A 16,557-nucleotide genomic window follows, 5' to 3' on the forward strand; every position below is an offset into this window, starting at 1 on the left:
CTGGTCCAACACACACACACTGGTCCAACACACACACTGGTCCAACACACACACTGGTCCAACACACACACTGGTCCAACACACACACTGGTCCAACACACACACACTGGTCCAACACACACACTGGTCCAACACACACACTGGTCCAACACACACACACTGGTCCAACACACACACTGGTCCAACACACACACTGGTCCAATACACACACTGGTCCAACACACACACTGGTCCAACACACACACACTGGTCCAACACACACACTGGTCCAACACACACACTGGTCCAACACACATACAGCTGGTCTTTGGGAGTCGTTCTGGGTATAAGGATGTTGGATCTGGTTCAGGAGTGTGTCTATTCAGACATAAGGTCAGCAGGGTTGTTCCTTTAAGAGATGTGTGTGTGTGCATGTATACAGTACATTTGCATGTGTGTATGTGTGCTTGTGTCTGTGCAAGTCTGTATGCGTGTGTGTGTGTGTGTGTGTGTGTGTGTGTGTGTGTGTGTGTGTGTGTGTCTTAAAGGGAGAATTTGTGTGAGGCTCTTGTTTGGATTACCCAAGCGAGGGCTGGAGGGGACGTGAAGTGTGTTTATGAATCCAACGTGAACTTCCTCTGGCTTTATAATTAGGCTGGTATTCCTCACAAGCAAAACAAAACAATGGAACGCATTTCAACTCGCTCTGTGGTCTGTAGGATAGGTTTATACATACCAAGCATCAACACGTTCTCTGGCCAGAGTGAGGTTTTCTTAAAGGGCTGGATGTGTTGGTCTCTTAGCTGAGTAAGAAGTTCTCACACACTCGCTGAGCTGAATGAATCTTTTACAAAATAGTGTTTGTCCGTCTCTGCTCACATGTGTAGACTGTTATAGAATAATGTTTGTGTGTGTGTGTGTTTGTCTGACCTAAGAGTGTGTCCTGTGCTGCTGAGCTGACTATGCTGGTTTTATAGGAACATATGGAGAATCACTCAGTCTGTCTGCATTCTCCCTCAGTCTCTACTGGGAGATGGAAGGAGGAGAGGGGGAAAGGGGAGGAGAGGGAGATGGAAGGAGGAGAGGGGGAAAGGGGAGGAGAGGGAGATGGAAGGAGGAGAGGGAGATGGAAGGAGGAAAGGGGGAAAGGGGAGGAGAGGGAGATGGAAGGAGGAGAGGGGGAAAGGGGAGGAGAGGGAGATGGAAGGAGGAGAGGGGGAAAGGGGAGGAGAGGGAGATGGAAGGAGGAGAGGGGGAAAGGGGAGGAGAGGGAGAGTCATAGGTCTGCCCCAACACACAGTACTGCAGCCTCCCCTCTCACCCTCTGATGACTTCCTTGTGTGTGTGTGTGTGTGTGTGTGTGTGTGTGTGTGTGTGTGTGTGTGTGTGTGTGTGTGTGTGTGTGTGTGTGTGTGTGTGTGTGTGTGTGTGTGTGTGTGTGTGTGTGTGTGTGTGTGTGTGTGAGAGAGAGAGAGAGAGAGTTATAGCAGTCTGTCTGAGTGATTAAGTGCAGGGTGAATCCTCAGAATGCAGTGTGTTAGTCTGAGGCTGTGTCTATGGGGCCATACATGGCTCAGTGCCTGCTCTATGTCTCTCTGGCTCTCCCTCACACTCCTCACACCTCTCCATCTCCCTCCATCCTACACATCCATCTCTCTGGCTCTTCCTCACACTCCTCACACCTCTCCATCTCCCTCCATCCTACACATCCATCTCTCTGGCTCTTCCTCACACTCCTCACACCTCTCCATCTCCCTCCATCCTACACATCCATCTCTCTGGCTCTTCCTCACACTCCTCACACCTCTCCATCTCCCTCCATCCTACACATCCATCTCTCTGGCCTATCTCTTGTACTTCTCTTTTACCCCTCCTTTCCAGTTTGTGCTACTCTGTTTCTTTCTCTCTCTCTCTTGCTCTCTGTCACTCTGTCTTTCATCACCTGCTCTCTTTTATTCCTGCTCTCTCTGCCTCTCCTTCCTTCCCTCCCTCTCCTCACTTTTCCCTATTTTTTTTCACTGGCCAGGGGAAAGGAAAATGTGTGAGTCAGTGAAAGGCCGCTCCCTCCCTGGGAGAGATGGAGAGAAAGAGAGTACGAGAGAGAGCGAGTAGTGGGAAGACTGGGACTCGTTAAGTGTGGTGATGTCACCCTCTGGTGTCCATGGTAACCGCTTGTTTAGTCTCAGGTAGTGGACACTTGGACACACTAACTTGGCCTGTTGATCGTCACTCCACAGTGGAGGTGTGTGTGTGTCCGTCCTAAGGGGAATGTGACCATTTGACTGTGCAGGCCTGAACCGCTTTGATGAGGGCAGGTTGGTTATGGTGTACACTGTATGTACAGGGTAAGGGCTGGGCAGAATGGGAAGGGAAGGGCTGTGGTTGGACACATGTTTTTAAAGTTGAGGAGAAACTGTGCTTGTCCATAGCCATAGGGGAGTCTGTGTATTTTGGAGTAGAGCGTGGCCTCTCTCTCTCTCTCTTTCACTCACACACACACACACACACACACACACGCACGCACGCACGCACGCACGCACGCACGCACGCACGCACGCACGCACACACACACACACACACACACACACACACACACACACACACACACAGACACACACACACACACACACACACACACACACACACACACACACACACACACACACACACACACTGGGTGGGATGGCTCCTTTTAGTAACAGTTGGTTGTGGAGTGTGACCACAGGGTGTGTGTTACTCTACCCGTCTGCCCAGTTCTGGGTCTTAGCTCTGGGCTCACTTCTGTGGTTAACCTCCCTTGATTCTGGGTCTCTTTAGGCTGGCTTTCTGAGCTTTGGTCTATCTCTCTATCTTTCTCTCACTCTTTCTCTTTGCTGGCTCTCTCTCTTTCTCTCTCTTTTTCTCTCTCTCGCTCTCTTCTCTCTTGGTGCGCTAGGCTTCTGTGGTGAAGGCTGTGCTGTGAGGCTCCAGTGTCGCCTGCCCACCTCTCTCTTTTTTTCTACTTACAGTTACACAGCTCTAATCACAACCAGGCACTTTGTGGGGCTTATTTTCTACCCTCTCCACTCTCCTGTTGTCTGTCTCTGTATCCCCCCCTCTCTCTTTCTCTCTGTATATGTATCCCTCCACACTGGCACAAACTTGTTGAATCAACATCGTTTCAACTTAATTTGTCAATCCAAAACATTGGATTTGAAAATATTGTCAACATAAACTGTTGTTTTGAAGGTGAAATTTCAACCACAGGATTATCTCATCATGGTAACCAAATTTCAACGTAGACAAACCTTGTATAATATGAAAATATGTTGAATATGTATCTTTAAAACAATGTCAGATCTTCAACATTATTTACGCTATCAAAAAAAGAAATAAAAACAATAGACTGGGCAGCACCTCCTATCTACAGCTACTTTTGGTCTCCCATCCAAGATTTTAACCGAGCCCTGCTTATCTATGATATTTGTCACTGACTATTACCAATGTGCTATAATGAGAATGATTGTTGAGAGATCTCCACTTAAAAATGAAATATATTCACTGTTACTATCGAAGTCATTCCAAAGGGTTAACAGAGCAAATGAAATGTGACCATACAGTACTTTATCACTTATGCTGTATATCATCAATGATGCTATTTAGGCCTATATAGCATTTGCAAAGTCATCAACAGCTATTGCTTCAATTCAGCACAGGATTCAACTAGAATAGACAATACATAGGCCTAGGGTTTCAAGCTCTGGTAGATCTCCAATGTAATGATATTTAGACATATTGAATTGTGTTTGGTTGTCAAGGCAACCAAATAGCAACATTTGAAGCAGATGTATCTTCTGCTCTGATGGTTCCATCTGTGACACTGTCTGACTTTAATTCCAGTTTGTCTACAAATCATTTAGATGTTGGACGTCTCCATCTCAAACAAAAATCTAAGTTAAAGACTAAATCAAATCAAACTGTATTTAAAGTGCATTTGAAGTTAGATTTGATTACCTTTGATTTTTGGTTGAGATGGAGACATGAATCCAACATATAAATCATTCATTTGTAGACAAAAGGAATTAAAGCCAGACTAAGCCAGTGGCTCAGATGGAATATCGAAGCAGTAGATAGGCCTGCATCTCCTTTTAATGTTGAGATTTGGTTTCATTGTCAACTAAACACAATTCAATATTACTTTTGTAATACAGTAAATAGCCTAAAGTTAAGGCTAACTGACAAACTAATGTAACATTAAAACTTAAAATGATTAATATCCATGGCCACATTTTGAGGTTAGTAACTATAAATGTTTTCCTATGTAATCATGTAAAGCGTGCATGTTCAAGATAGCATAGGTCATCGCAGGTCTGTGGAGATCTTCACAATTGCTGTAATAATCTGCGCTTTCTCTCTCTCTCTCTCTCTCTCTCTCTCTCTCTCTCTCTCTCTCTCTCTCTCTCTCTCTCTCTCTCTCTGTGTGTGTGTGTGGGTTCCTATGTAGGCTACTGTCTCTAACCTGTGTATTGTTTATTCTGCCTCCTGCAGGAGAAAGAGAAGAAGTACATGCTCCAGGTGGACAATCTGAGGCTGAGGGATGTGGAGAAGAGCTTCATGTCCAGCAAGCAGATCTTTGCCCTGTTCAACACGGAGCAAAGGTACGTTCTTAAGTAGACATTTCATATTTTCATGTCAGATGTTTTAAGACCTCAAAAGTAGAGTAATAAAGCTTGATCTACACAACCGACGTCACTTCAATGTACACAATGTAGCAGCTCTCCACACAGACTGACCACACACATTCTCAGTCATTCAAGGCAAGCACGCAATCCCCTCTTAATCCTCAGTGTTGTGACACGTCTCACTCGCTCCCACAAGGATGTATGTAATACTACTCACTATCTCACACACACACACACACACACACACACACACACACACACACACACACACACACACACACACACACACACACACACACACACACACACACACACACACACACACACACACACACACACACACACACACGATGCTACCCTACAATCTGAAGGGCCACAAAGTACGTGAGGGGGGGGGGGGTTCCATAAGTAGGAATTTCATAAATTGGATAATTGTACATTTTTCAGACACCTGAAGCTGCTTTTTCCTGCAATCTAGAGCCATAATCATTATGCTTAATTCCATGTAAAAAAATATGTATATTTTTCTAAGCCTAACTCTGGATCTGTCTATATCCTCCTGACTGGTGGTTCTTTTTTAAAAGACACTACGTATGTTTCTCTGCATCTCTGCTGGGTAAAAGATTCAGAACATTTAGTTATTGCTTGATTTTCTAACGTCTACCAACCCTGCCAGAAGGCATGCCAGCTAAGATAGTTAAACAAGCTAGCTACTCTAACTTGATAGACTGAAATGGCTTCTTGGTAGCTAGTTATGAGGTTGGAAGATTGGGAACCCATTTGGGATAGCTAAAGACAACTTCATAAAATTGTTAAGTGGCTAGTTTTATTACAGAGAAGAAAAAAAACAATTTTCTTTTTATTATTTGTATTATTTTATTTTGATGCCTCTGCACACACACACACACACACTCAGAGTTGCCGCTGTGCATCCACAGAAATGTATATAAGGACTACCGTCAGCTGGAGTTGGCCTGCGAGAGTCAGGAGGAGATAGATGGGTGGAAGGCCTCCTTCCTTAGAGCTGGAGTGTATCCTGAACGTGTCACGGTACGACGCACACACACACACACACACACACACACACACACACACACACACACACACACACACACACACACACACACACACACACACACACACACACACACACACACACACACACACACACACACACACACACACACACACACATTTAGTCAGTAACTCCACCAGTCCAAAACATGTTGTTGATTGTGATGATGGTTTTCTCTCACAGCACTAGTAGAGTTTGTCATTTCATGTTTAACACCATCTCTCTCTTCCTGTCCCTCTCTCTCTCCCTCTCTCATTATTTTTCTCTGTATGTCCTTTGTTGCTGTTGGACCCAATAGGAGAAGGAGGGCAAGGTATGTGCTTTGTGTCGTGATGTCTATTCCAACTCTTCACCCCTGTTACACAGTTTTCTCTAGAGCGTTGCTCAAGCTACAGATGTAGGATCTTAATTTGTTGCTGAGAATTCTCCTGCACTGCAGGAAATTCAAACTTGTAGTGTATTTGCCCTAACGAAAAATGCATCAACCCCTACAAAACTTGTCCATTAATTATAATCCACATAATAATTCACATTTCCTGTTGCTGCAGGATTATTTTCCTGCTGTAGCAAACTGGCTCAAATTAAGATCCTACGTCTGTAGTGTTGGCAATTTAATTTGATACTGAACTCTGATTGGCTCTAATGATTTATACAGCGCTGCGCCTCCTCTCTCGTCTCGCCTCATTGGCTGTTTCTAATCAACAGCCCAGTCGTTCATCATTCGAACCAGGCCAGGAAGTTCAAATGTCACTCTCATCGGTGTTCTGCCATAGCTGTATAGTGCAACCATCTGATTGGAATTGGCTAAGCAAATAAAGGAATTAGCATTGGGGCATGAGCCAAGAGAAAGAGACATGTTGTCTTCAATGGCTCCCCACAGTGATTTCACAGTCTACACTACCAGAGCTCCGGGGCTCCGATTGCGTTGCGTTCCAAAAATTCAGCCACACAAAGTACATAAACTACGTAGAGAGCTGCACAAATGAAGCTCCGTCGGATCTGTTAGGGATCCGTTGAGTCGACTGTGTGGAGCCCTGGCTCAGTGTGAAGTTATTTCTTTATACTGACAGTTTAGGAGTGCTATATAGTGGATGTTATTAACGATTTGTGATATTTAGGATTGTTTCACTGCTTGTTGTGGTTACAGAGCTCAGAGGTGTCATGCCCAAAGGGGGCACAGGGGCACGTGCCTCCTCAGATTTTTCCTGTAAAAAAAAGTACCTATACTGTATATATATTGCATACAGTACCAGTCAAAAGTTTGGACACACCTACTCATTCAAGGGTTTTTCTTTATTTGTACTATTTTCTACATTGTAGAAATAACACATATGGAATCATGTAATAAGCACATTTTTTTTTAAACAAATCAAAATATATTTTTATATTTGAGATTCTTCAAAGTAGCCACCTTTTGCCTTGATGACAGCTTTGCACACTTGCCATTTTCTCAACCAGCTTCACCTGGAATGCTTTTCCAACAGTCTTGAAGGAGTTCCCACATATGCTGAGCACTTGTTGGCTGTTTTTCCTTCACTCTGCGGTCCAAGGTGGAACGGGTTGAGGTCGGGTGATTTTGAAGACCAGGTCATCTGATGCAGCACACAATCACTCTCCTTCTTGGTCAAATAGCCCTTACACAGCCTGGAGGTGTGTTGGGTCATTGTCCTGTTGAAAAGCAAATGATAGTCCCACTAAGTGCAAACCAGATGAGATGGCGTATCGCTGCAGAATGCTGTTGTAGCCATGCTGGTTAAGTGTGCCTTGAATTCTAAATAAATCACAGTGTCACCAGCAGTAGGAACCAGACAGCTCAAAAGAAAGGCTTGGATATATATTTTTTGACATAGAATTAAGCATAATGATTATGCTTCTAGATTGAAGGAAAAAGCTGTTTCAGGTATTTGAAAAAAGCTAAATTCTTCAACTTATGGACCTAGCCCCCGTCAGAAACCCCTCCTCTAGCCATCCTCACATTCTTTGTGCTTCCTCAGATTTTTTGAGGTGCATGAGCTCTGAGAGGGCTCCATCTTTCTCTCACCATATTTTTATCTTTCTATTTCTCTTTCTCTCTCTCCATGTCTCTCTCCTTTTGCATCTCCCTCTCCCTCCCCCCTTCTCCCTGTCTCTCCCCCTCCCTGTCCATCTCTCTTCCCTGTCCTCTAACCCCCTCCTCCCTGGTGTTGTCCCCCAGCAGAGTGACAGTGGAGACGGAGAGAATGGCTCAGATAACTTCATGCACTCCATGGACCCCCAGCTGGAGAGGCAGGTGGAGACCATCCGCAACCTGGTGGACTCCTACATGGCCATCGTCAACAAGACCATCAGGGACCTCATGCCCAAGACCATCATGTACCTCATGATCAACAATGTGAGTCCCACTCCCCATTGGTCACTTCAGGCTAGTGGTGTCAAAGTAATCTTCTGGAGGGCCAGCTGATTTTCAACATCGTCTTTTAATCTGTGTCTGATTGGTTTAGACTTCAGAAACCAGCATTCCTGTGGAATCTCTAGCCAATCAGCATCAAGAATGGATCAAATAAGGGCTTGATTCAATCAGATCCGCTTTAGCCAACATCCGCATTGCGGTTGTTTTGATGGTGTCGGAGGTGGAACTGCGTTAGAGCTGTCAAATCCACAAGTAGTTCCCGGCAGTACACCTAAAGTAGACATTGCCATTGGCTGCACGGAGTCTCATTAACAGAAATCCCACACAGCCTTGTTTACAAGTTTGAACAGTGGAATGTTAGATGGAATCTACAGCTCCATTATGATGATAGAAACCCTCATTATTTACTTTCATGATCTTTCAATTTGAGCATCATTAATTCTATACAGCCTACACTTTCTCCTTCTGAACTTCGAACGCGAGTGGGACAAGTGTGGCTCCAACGCAGTACCACCTCCAACACCGCCAAAACATCCGGGGCGTCTGTTATTGCCGGTTAACACTTCTGATTGAATAAGTGCAAAGGAGGAATAAAAACCTCTCATTACCACCGCAACTCTTCCCCACTCCTTCACACAGACCAAGGAGTTCATCAACGCAGAGCTGCTGGCCAACCTGTACCACTCTGGGGACCAGAACAGCCTGATGGAGGAGTCCCAGGAGCAGGCCCATCACCGCGATGAGATGCTCCGCATGTACCATGCCCTGAAGGAGGCCCTGAACATCATCGGAGACATCAGCACCACCACCGTCACTACCGCCATGCCGCCACCCGTAGACGACTCCTGGCTGAGGCCGGGGGGAAACAACTCCGGGGGCAGGTACGAATGAAGAGAGAGCGGGAGGGTGGGGAAATGGGGGAGAGGGATGGAAGGAGGTAAATTGCTCTGGGAGCAGGTACTGTACAAATGGAGGGAGAGCGGGAGGGTGGGGAAATGGGGGAGAGGGATGGAAGGAGGTAAATTGCTCTGGGAGCAGGTACTGTACAAATGGAGGGAGAGCGGGAGGGTGGGGAAATGGAATAATAATAATATATGCCATTTAGCAGATGCTTTTAGCCAAAGCGACTTAGTCATGCGTGCATACATTTTACATATGGATGGTCCTGGGAGGAATAAGGGGATGGAGGGGAGAGGAATAGGGGAGGAGGACTGGATGATCAGTAATGTTTTTTCTTACCATGACTATGACACTCCTGAATGTTTCGTTACACTGTTGTTGTGGCCTCCCCTGCTGGTGTGTAAGAGAACTGACTGCCAATGCACTCTCTTCCTCTCTCCCTCTCCCTCTCCCCCTCCCCCCTGTCAGATCTCCAGCTGCTAGTCCCACTCCTAACAGAAGGGCTCCCCCAGGTCCTCCTGGTCGCCCTGTTTCCCGTGGCTCAGCCCCTGGCCTCCCTCCTGGTCCCCCTGTCCCCTCTCGCCCGGGGGCCTCCCCGGATCCTTTTGGTGGGCCACCACCATCAGTCCCCTCCAGGCCTAACCGTGCACCCCCCGGTGTGCCCAGGTGAGTGGAACCGGACCAAAAGTTACATCTCAACGCAAAAGTAACCAAGTCTATCAATGTATAACACTACAATAGGTCCTACAAGGAGACAGACACAAGCCAGTAAGGTTTTGTAAGTGATACTATGAGAATGATGACAAAGAAATGACATCCAAGCTGAAGTGTCAATGCTCTGTGTTGGTAAGGGGGATGTGAAGAATCCTGGAGGGTTGGTGGAGGTAAATGAGAGTTGATAGACAGAGGATATTTATAGAGAGAGGATGTGCAGGTCCAGGAGGTGATACTGGCTAGAGAACAGATGGGTGGTAGAGGTAGGACGGATGAGAGGCATGTCAGATTGATCCCCTCCAAAAGCCCACCCCTGTAGTTAAACAGTGCCACACACAAGATAACACATTGCTTACAGTGCATTCGGAAAGTATTCAGACCCCTTGACTTTTTACACATTTTGTTACATTAGAGCCTTATTCTAAAATGGATTACATAAAAAATCCTCAGACATTTTTGCAAATGTATTAAAAATAAAAAATAGAAATACCTTATTTACATAAATATTCAGACCCTTTTCTATGAGACTCGAAATTGAGCTCAGTGCATCCTGTTTCCATTGATCATCCTTGAGATGTTTATACAACTTGATTGGTCCACCTGTGGTAAATTAAATTGATTGTGCAGATCAGACCAAAAACCAAGCCATGAGGTCGAAGGGATTGACCGTAGAGCTCCGAGACAGAATTGTGTCGAGGCACAGATCTGGAGAATGGTACCAAAACATTTATGCAGCATTAAAGGTCCCCAAGAACACAGTGGCCTCCATCATTCTTAAATGGAAGAAGTTTAGATCCAGCTAGACTCTTCTTAGAGCTGGACGCCTGGCCAACCTAAGCAATCGAGAGAGAAGGGACTTGGTCAGGGAGGTGACCAAGAACCCGATGGTCACTCTGACAGAGCTCCAGAGTTCCTCTGTGGAGTTTGAGAGCCTTCCAGAAGGACAGCCATCACTGCAGCACTCCAGAAATCAGGTCTTTATGGTAAAGTGGTCAGACGGAAGCCACTCCTCAGTAAAAGGCACCTAAAGAAGTCAGACCATGATAAACAAGATTCTCTGGTCTGATGAAACCAAGATTTAACTTTTTGGCCTGAATGCCAAGCGTCATGTCTGGAGGAAACCTGGCACCATCCCTACGGTGAAGCATGATGGTGGCAGCATCATGCTGTGGGGATGTTTTTCAGCGGGCAGGGACTGGGCAACTAGTCAGGTTCGAGGGAAAGATGAATGGAGCAAAGTACAGAGAGATCCTAAATGAAAACCTGCTCCAGAGTGCTCAGGACCTCAGACTGGGGCGAAGGTTCACCTTCCAACAGGACAACGACCCTAAGCACACAGCCAGGATAAAGCAGGAGTGGCTTCGGGACAAATCTCTGAATATCCTTGAGTGGCCCAGCCAGAGCCCAGACTTGAACCCAATCGAACATCTCTGGAGAAACCTGAAAATAGCTGTGCAGCAACGCTCCCCATCCATCCTGACAGAGCTTGGATGGGGAGCAGGATCTGCAGAGAATGGGAGAATAGGAGAAACTCCCCAAATGCAGGTGTGCCAAGCTTGTAGTGTCCTACCCAAGAAGACCCGAGGCTGTAATCGCTGCCAAAGGTGCTTCAACAAAGTCCTGAGTAAAGGGTTTGAATACTTATGTAAATGTGATTTTTCAGTTTTCTATTTTTTATACATTTGCAAAAATTGATAAAAACCTATTTTTGCTGTGTCATTATGGGGTGTTGTGTGTAGATTGATGAGGGGAAAAAAATAGAATATGGCTGTAACGTAACAAAATGTGGAAAAGGTCAAGGGGTCTGAATACTTTCCGAAGGCACTGATATACATACATATATATTTTCTACTTACATTGTTGTTTACTGACAAGACTTACTGCCAAGAAGGTTTCTAGTATTACCTACTTACATCTCCTACATACTAATATAACCATACTTGTAAATACCTTTAAGCACTTTTACCACTTTTTTTACTAGCAGTGGCCTTTGCTAGAATCTATAGTTTTGTAGTGGACACCAATCCTATATGCCACTCTCTTAGTCTTTCTTGTTTAGGAATAGTGTCTCTTGTCTACTCTATCTCTTCATGTGGCAATAAACAGAGAAAGAGAAAGGGGAGAGTGGGGTGATAGAGAGAGAGAGACAGAGAATGCGAGCGAGAGGTGAGGGGAGTTTATTTGTTTTAAGTTCTCTGTTTAACTGCGTCCGCACTGCTAACGTTTGCCTTGTGTTTGCCTGTGGTTGTAAGCTAATGGACACTGTACTGATCTGATGTGAACTCACGGTCAGGGCAGCAGCTTGCCTTACGGAGGGAGACACACACGTTGCCCGACACTGCTCTCGTTCACACATACCCTCAAACTTCCAAATAACGCTTACACAATGACTTTAAGCCATGTTGGAACCAATAACTCAAATTCAACAGAAAATAATGGTCCAAATCTGATTGGTCCGGGGTGAGAGCAGAGCCTTGTCATGTTACGTGGGTCTCTCCTGCACTGTAACCTGTATGAGTTTGTTTGCACTCCTCTTTCTGTCCTCCTCACCCTATCTCCTTCACCACACCTCTATCCCACCGTTGATTATGGTTCCTCTTTCAGAATCACTATCAGTGACCAATGAGGACTAACGCTTCTGGTACGTTTGGTACTACTCACCATCGTCATCATCCTCTTCCTCATGCTGCTTTCTCTTAGATCCCATCACATCACTGCATGCCCCAATCCCTCTCTCCTTCTCTTTCATTTTTTTCTGTGCACTCCCTAATGCCTCGTTTTAGCACTGCACAGACAAACACACATGAGCACACACAGCTCACAGTGTGTTAGTGTCACTGTGTGAGCCACGCTGGTTTTCTTATTGTCCACTGAAATCCTTGAAATGTTTTTGTCCTAGTTTGAGGTGGATGTTTCAGTTGGGATAGGTTTGTGTTGAAAAAAGTCTGATGACTCCTCTAGACACGCATACACACATACACACGCAGGCCTACACAAACGCTCAGGCACACACCTGACCAGAGCTACCCGTTAGGGGTCAGAAGTCAAAGGTGATGGGTTTGTGTCAGTGTTGTGTGTTGCCTTTTGACATCTCACCCATCCCCAGCCTTGTCGTTTGGTGGCGTGACACTTTTCTGTTCTGTGTTTGTCCTGTCTAGATGTCAACATAGGATTCATTAGAGGCTAGGGAAGCGGTCAGAAAGGCTATACTGTGGGTGGTAATAATGGATTGAAAAGGGTATGTAATGTCTATCCAACTAGCTATTCTGACAGTCATTATCTATGTTATGCTGCCACTCTTTCTCCTACAGTTGTAGTCTGCTTTTTAGCGTTTATGCTTACTAGCCCCTCCTTTGATAGTGAAGTAAAGATAGCATAGCCTTGATGATCATAGCAGAACGACTATGGTGATGATAAAATGTGTCATATATCCTTTGTAGCAATTATAATTACACATCTCTCACATGTTTTTTTGCATGTAGATTGGGTTGAAGAGGATAATTTATGGAAAATTTAGTGGAGCTACACTGCCCTCTTCTGGGCCACAAAACAACTGCTTGTCACAAATGGAAATGTTATACTGTATATATATTCCCAGACAATCATTCATGAACAGAATCAAATCTGCAGGAAAGATTTGTATGTTAGTGTGTTAGCTGTTTTGTCTGGCTGTCGTCTCCCACATTGTCCCATGCAGCTGTGAATGTGTGTGTATGCATGCGTGTGTTACCGGACCAGTGTGTGCCTGACAGAGAGAGAGACTGCATAGAATGTAATGTTCAATAGGGGAGCTGAATGTGTAAGTATACTTGACAGTGACGTTGAATGACAGTCCTAACTTATCAATGTCTTCTTTTATATGCCCGTCTCTGTGTTTTGTCTGTGATTGTGTCTGTGTGTCTGTTCATTTTGTGTACCCATGGTCCTCTTGGCAGCCGAAGACCCCCTCCCTCACCAACCCACTAAACTACTGAAGCCCCCCTCCCCTCCAACCCACCGCCTACCCCATGGCAGAGAGACCAAGGACTGCAGAGCAACCTACCTACCTAGACCCTTCTTCCTCCTCTTCCTTCTCCACTAAATGACACGGTCACGTCACACACACGTACAAACCCACACCATACACACACAAACACACTGTATACCCCCAATACACAGAAAGGCATTCACCCTCCACTGCATATAAAGGTCAATTGTTGATTAGCATTACAATACATTTACACCTGTAAGTAGTCACACACTTAAATGGGCAGGGATATGCAGCAAATATGGATGAGATAGTAAGAATGCTGTGCTGAAATATTTGTCGTTTCTCACCCTCCCCTTCATATGGGTATTTCTCTTCCTCTCATATCTGAATGATTTCTTCTCTGATCATATTGGATTTGATAATGATATTTTTGTGCTGTGTTGATTCTCTATTCTATGTGTTGATTCTCTCTCGGGAGTAGATGCATTATCCATCTATCTAGCAAGGGGGAGCGGATCAGAAGGAATAACTGCATCTGAAAAACAGAGTTCTTTTTCTTGTCTTCTGCTATGATCGTCATGATCCATACTGGTCCCTAAAGTCACAGGCTAGGACACACCTGACATCGTTGGGAAAGTAGGAAAAACACCCAGAGAAAATGTACATTTCATTACCAATACTGACTGTAATGTGTCAGAGTGTAATGTGGTATCTATCTCACTGCACTTAGATTGTGTATTCTATTTATTATGATACGTTGATTAATGTGACCTTTTATATCTAATAACACAACAGTGACTCCTAGCCTCTGAGTTTGGGGAAATGTTCTCTCATTAGGTTTCATTCACTTGTTCATCCTTTGCTTAATCTGGCTTTATCATGTCCTCTTTTTCTATTTTCTTCCGCCTCTTTTCAATGAACAGCTGGCTATGCAAGGGTCGGCCCTCTCGCCGTGAGAGCCCCCTGACTCCTTCTGACAACTAGAAGCCCCCCTTTTTTTCCCCTCGGGGCCCCTGACACCCCCCCCCCCCCCCCACCCCACTCAGCCCCTACACGGTGGAGGGTGAATCCTCACTGTCCTGCACACAAACACACCAATCAGAAACCTCAGCAACTCTCCACAACAGCCTCCCTCTAAGCAAGGGAGACGGGGAGTGAGAGAAAGAGAGAGAAGAAATTGCCAACCCCTCTATCTCCCTGTGTCTATGTGCTACGCCCTTCTGTGGCCACTAGGCCTTGTGTCACTGTGAAGGCCCACTCTTATGTGTTGTGCTAACCATGATGATGTATTGTATTACTGTATCTGCATGCAATGACACAAGTTCAGGTGCTCAGACTAACTGTGATCTGGTGTATATCGGTGTAAACTCCTCCACAACCAGCTCCCCTAGGCACATGCTGCTTTCTGTGCTTCAACCTCTGTACCGACGCCACGGGTGCTGGGGTGGTTGGCAACTCAAAGGTCTCCCGCTAAAAACTGTGGCCCAACATTGAGCTAGAGTCGTCTGTCTCTCTCCTCCTCTCCCACTTGTCAATGAACCACTTCCCCACTAGTGAAAATCAGTACCATAGCAAGGCGGGATCTAAATTGAAAGTGCAATATGTTCTTATTGGGCAGCTTAATGAGAGCTGTCCACCAATCACACCAGACTCAGAGTAGATGCTCAGCCTGAGAGGAGGCGAGGAGACAGACAAGGCCCAAAGGGTGCGTCTCAATACTGTTAAATTGCATAATTTCTCCTTTCATCAGAAGGAAAGTGGAAAAATGTAAGTTGTGTTCAAGAATTATTTTTTAAAGTGTTGACCCAGCCCAGGATTAGGTTTTTGACTCTCAAAGCGTTTCCAAGACCACTGGCAGGAGAATCTCTGAGAAATATGTTGAATATCATTGGAACTGTGTAATGAGTTGGGGGATGGGGTGGCACTTTCAATTTTGGCATGATTTATCAGCTTTTTTCTTTCCTTTTTTCTTTCTTTCCTTTCTCAGTGGTCACGGGGGTGAGTGAGGACATCAGGTTTAAACCACTAACAACCCAATCAGTGATGGTCTATGCATAGAACCCTAAACACACACACGCCTGTACAGTACACCTCTCCCTCCCATGTTACTCATGCGTTCCCATTGCTGTGTGAGAGATGTGAGTGGACTTTGTCTGTGGTTTGTTGTATTATGACCCTGTTGGTAATAAAAGTACATGTTGGGCATGACAACGGTAAAAACGACACTCATTAGCATACCCACAAACCCATTTCAGTATCCATATTGTACTCAGTTCATACAAACCCTCCACAACACCTTAGAATCTTAGCAAAAGCAAATACATAACTAAAATATTTTCATTATTATTTAAGAGTAAATAGGACATTATCTTACGTGTGTATATTGTGTGGTGCATCTTATGGAAATTGTGCTTCCACTTGTCTACAGGTTAGTTGACAATGTATGAATACTGAATATTAAATTAATATGAATAAGTGACTGAGTATGTGTACAATGAAACATTAACATTAAAAACAAACTTGATAAGTGAAAGTTATATGATCTCCCTGTTGATGGATGTGTTGAGTATTGGAAGGTTGTTTGATGAGTAGCATGTAGAGGAGAATAATTTGTCCCTTGTTTCTCGGTCTCTGTCTGGAGAGGAAATGAGAGGAGTGGAGACTGGGCAGATTGAATGTGTGTATTCTATCCTGCTGTGACAACGTTGTTCTGTATCTTATCTTACTGCTGTGGGTGGCATGAGTCTGTCCAACAGGCTGCGCTTCGTCAACACATTAAAAGTCAGTGTACCAATATGGTCTGCTTGTCTTATTTTGTGGAAAATCAGGAATTGCACATTCAAAATAACATGTCTAATTCGTAGGGAAT

At 45.0% G+C, this 16,557-nt stretch overlaps 1 protein-coding gene across 17 annotated transcripts in view; it reads left to right on the forward strand.

Moving 5' to 3' along the window:
* The window catches only part of LOC129818457 (dynamin-1), a 92,256-nt gene extending 75,774 nt beyond the window's left edge, over positions 1 to 16,482 (forward strand). For 6 of the 17 annotated variants that reach the window (XM_055874341.1, XM_055874354.1, XM_055874344.1 and 3 more), the window contains 7 exons: positions 4,507 to 4,616; positions 5,579 to 5,690; positions 6,014 to 6,028; positions 7,910 to 8,086; positions 8,744 to 8,985; positions 9,473 to 9,670; positions 13,654 to 16,482. In XM_055874341.1, coding sequence (XP_055730316.1) covers positions 4,507 to 4,616; positions 5,579 to 5,690; positions 6,014 to 6,028; positions 7,910 to 8,086; positions 8,744 to 8,985; positions 9,473 to 9,670; positions 13,654 to 13,684 — 885 coding nt within the window. In that variant the 3' untranslated portion in view covers positions 13,685 to 16,482. Of the gene's footprint in view, positions 1 to 4,506; positions 4,617 to 5,578; positions 5,691 to 6,013; positions 6,029 to 7,909; positions 8,087 to 8,743; positions 8,986 to 9,472; positions 9,671 to 12,322; positions 12,360 to 13,653 lie in introns of all 17 variants that reach the window. The other 11 variants (XM_055874357.1, XM_055874346.1, XM_055874356.1 and 8 more) reach the window with 7 other exon arrangements.
* The last annotated feature ends 75 nt before the right edge of the window (positions 16,483 to 16,557 follow it).

Source organism: Salvelinus fontinalis, chromosome 21, assembly GCF_029448725.1.
Source record: "Salvelinus fontinalis isolate EN_2023a chromosome 21, ASM2944872v1, whole genome shotgun sequence".
Lineage (NCBI taxonomy): Eukaryota > Metazoa > Chordata > Actinopteri > Salmoniformes > Salmonidae > Salvelinus > Salvelinus fontinalis.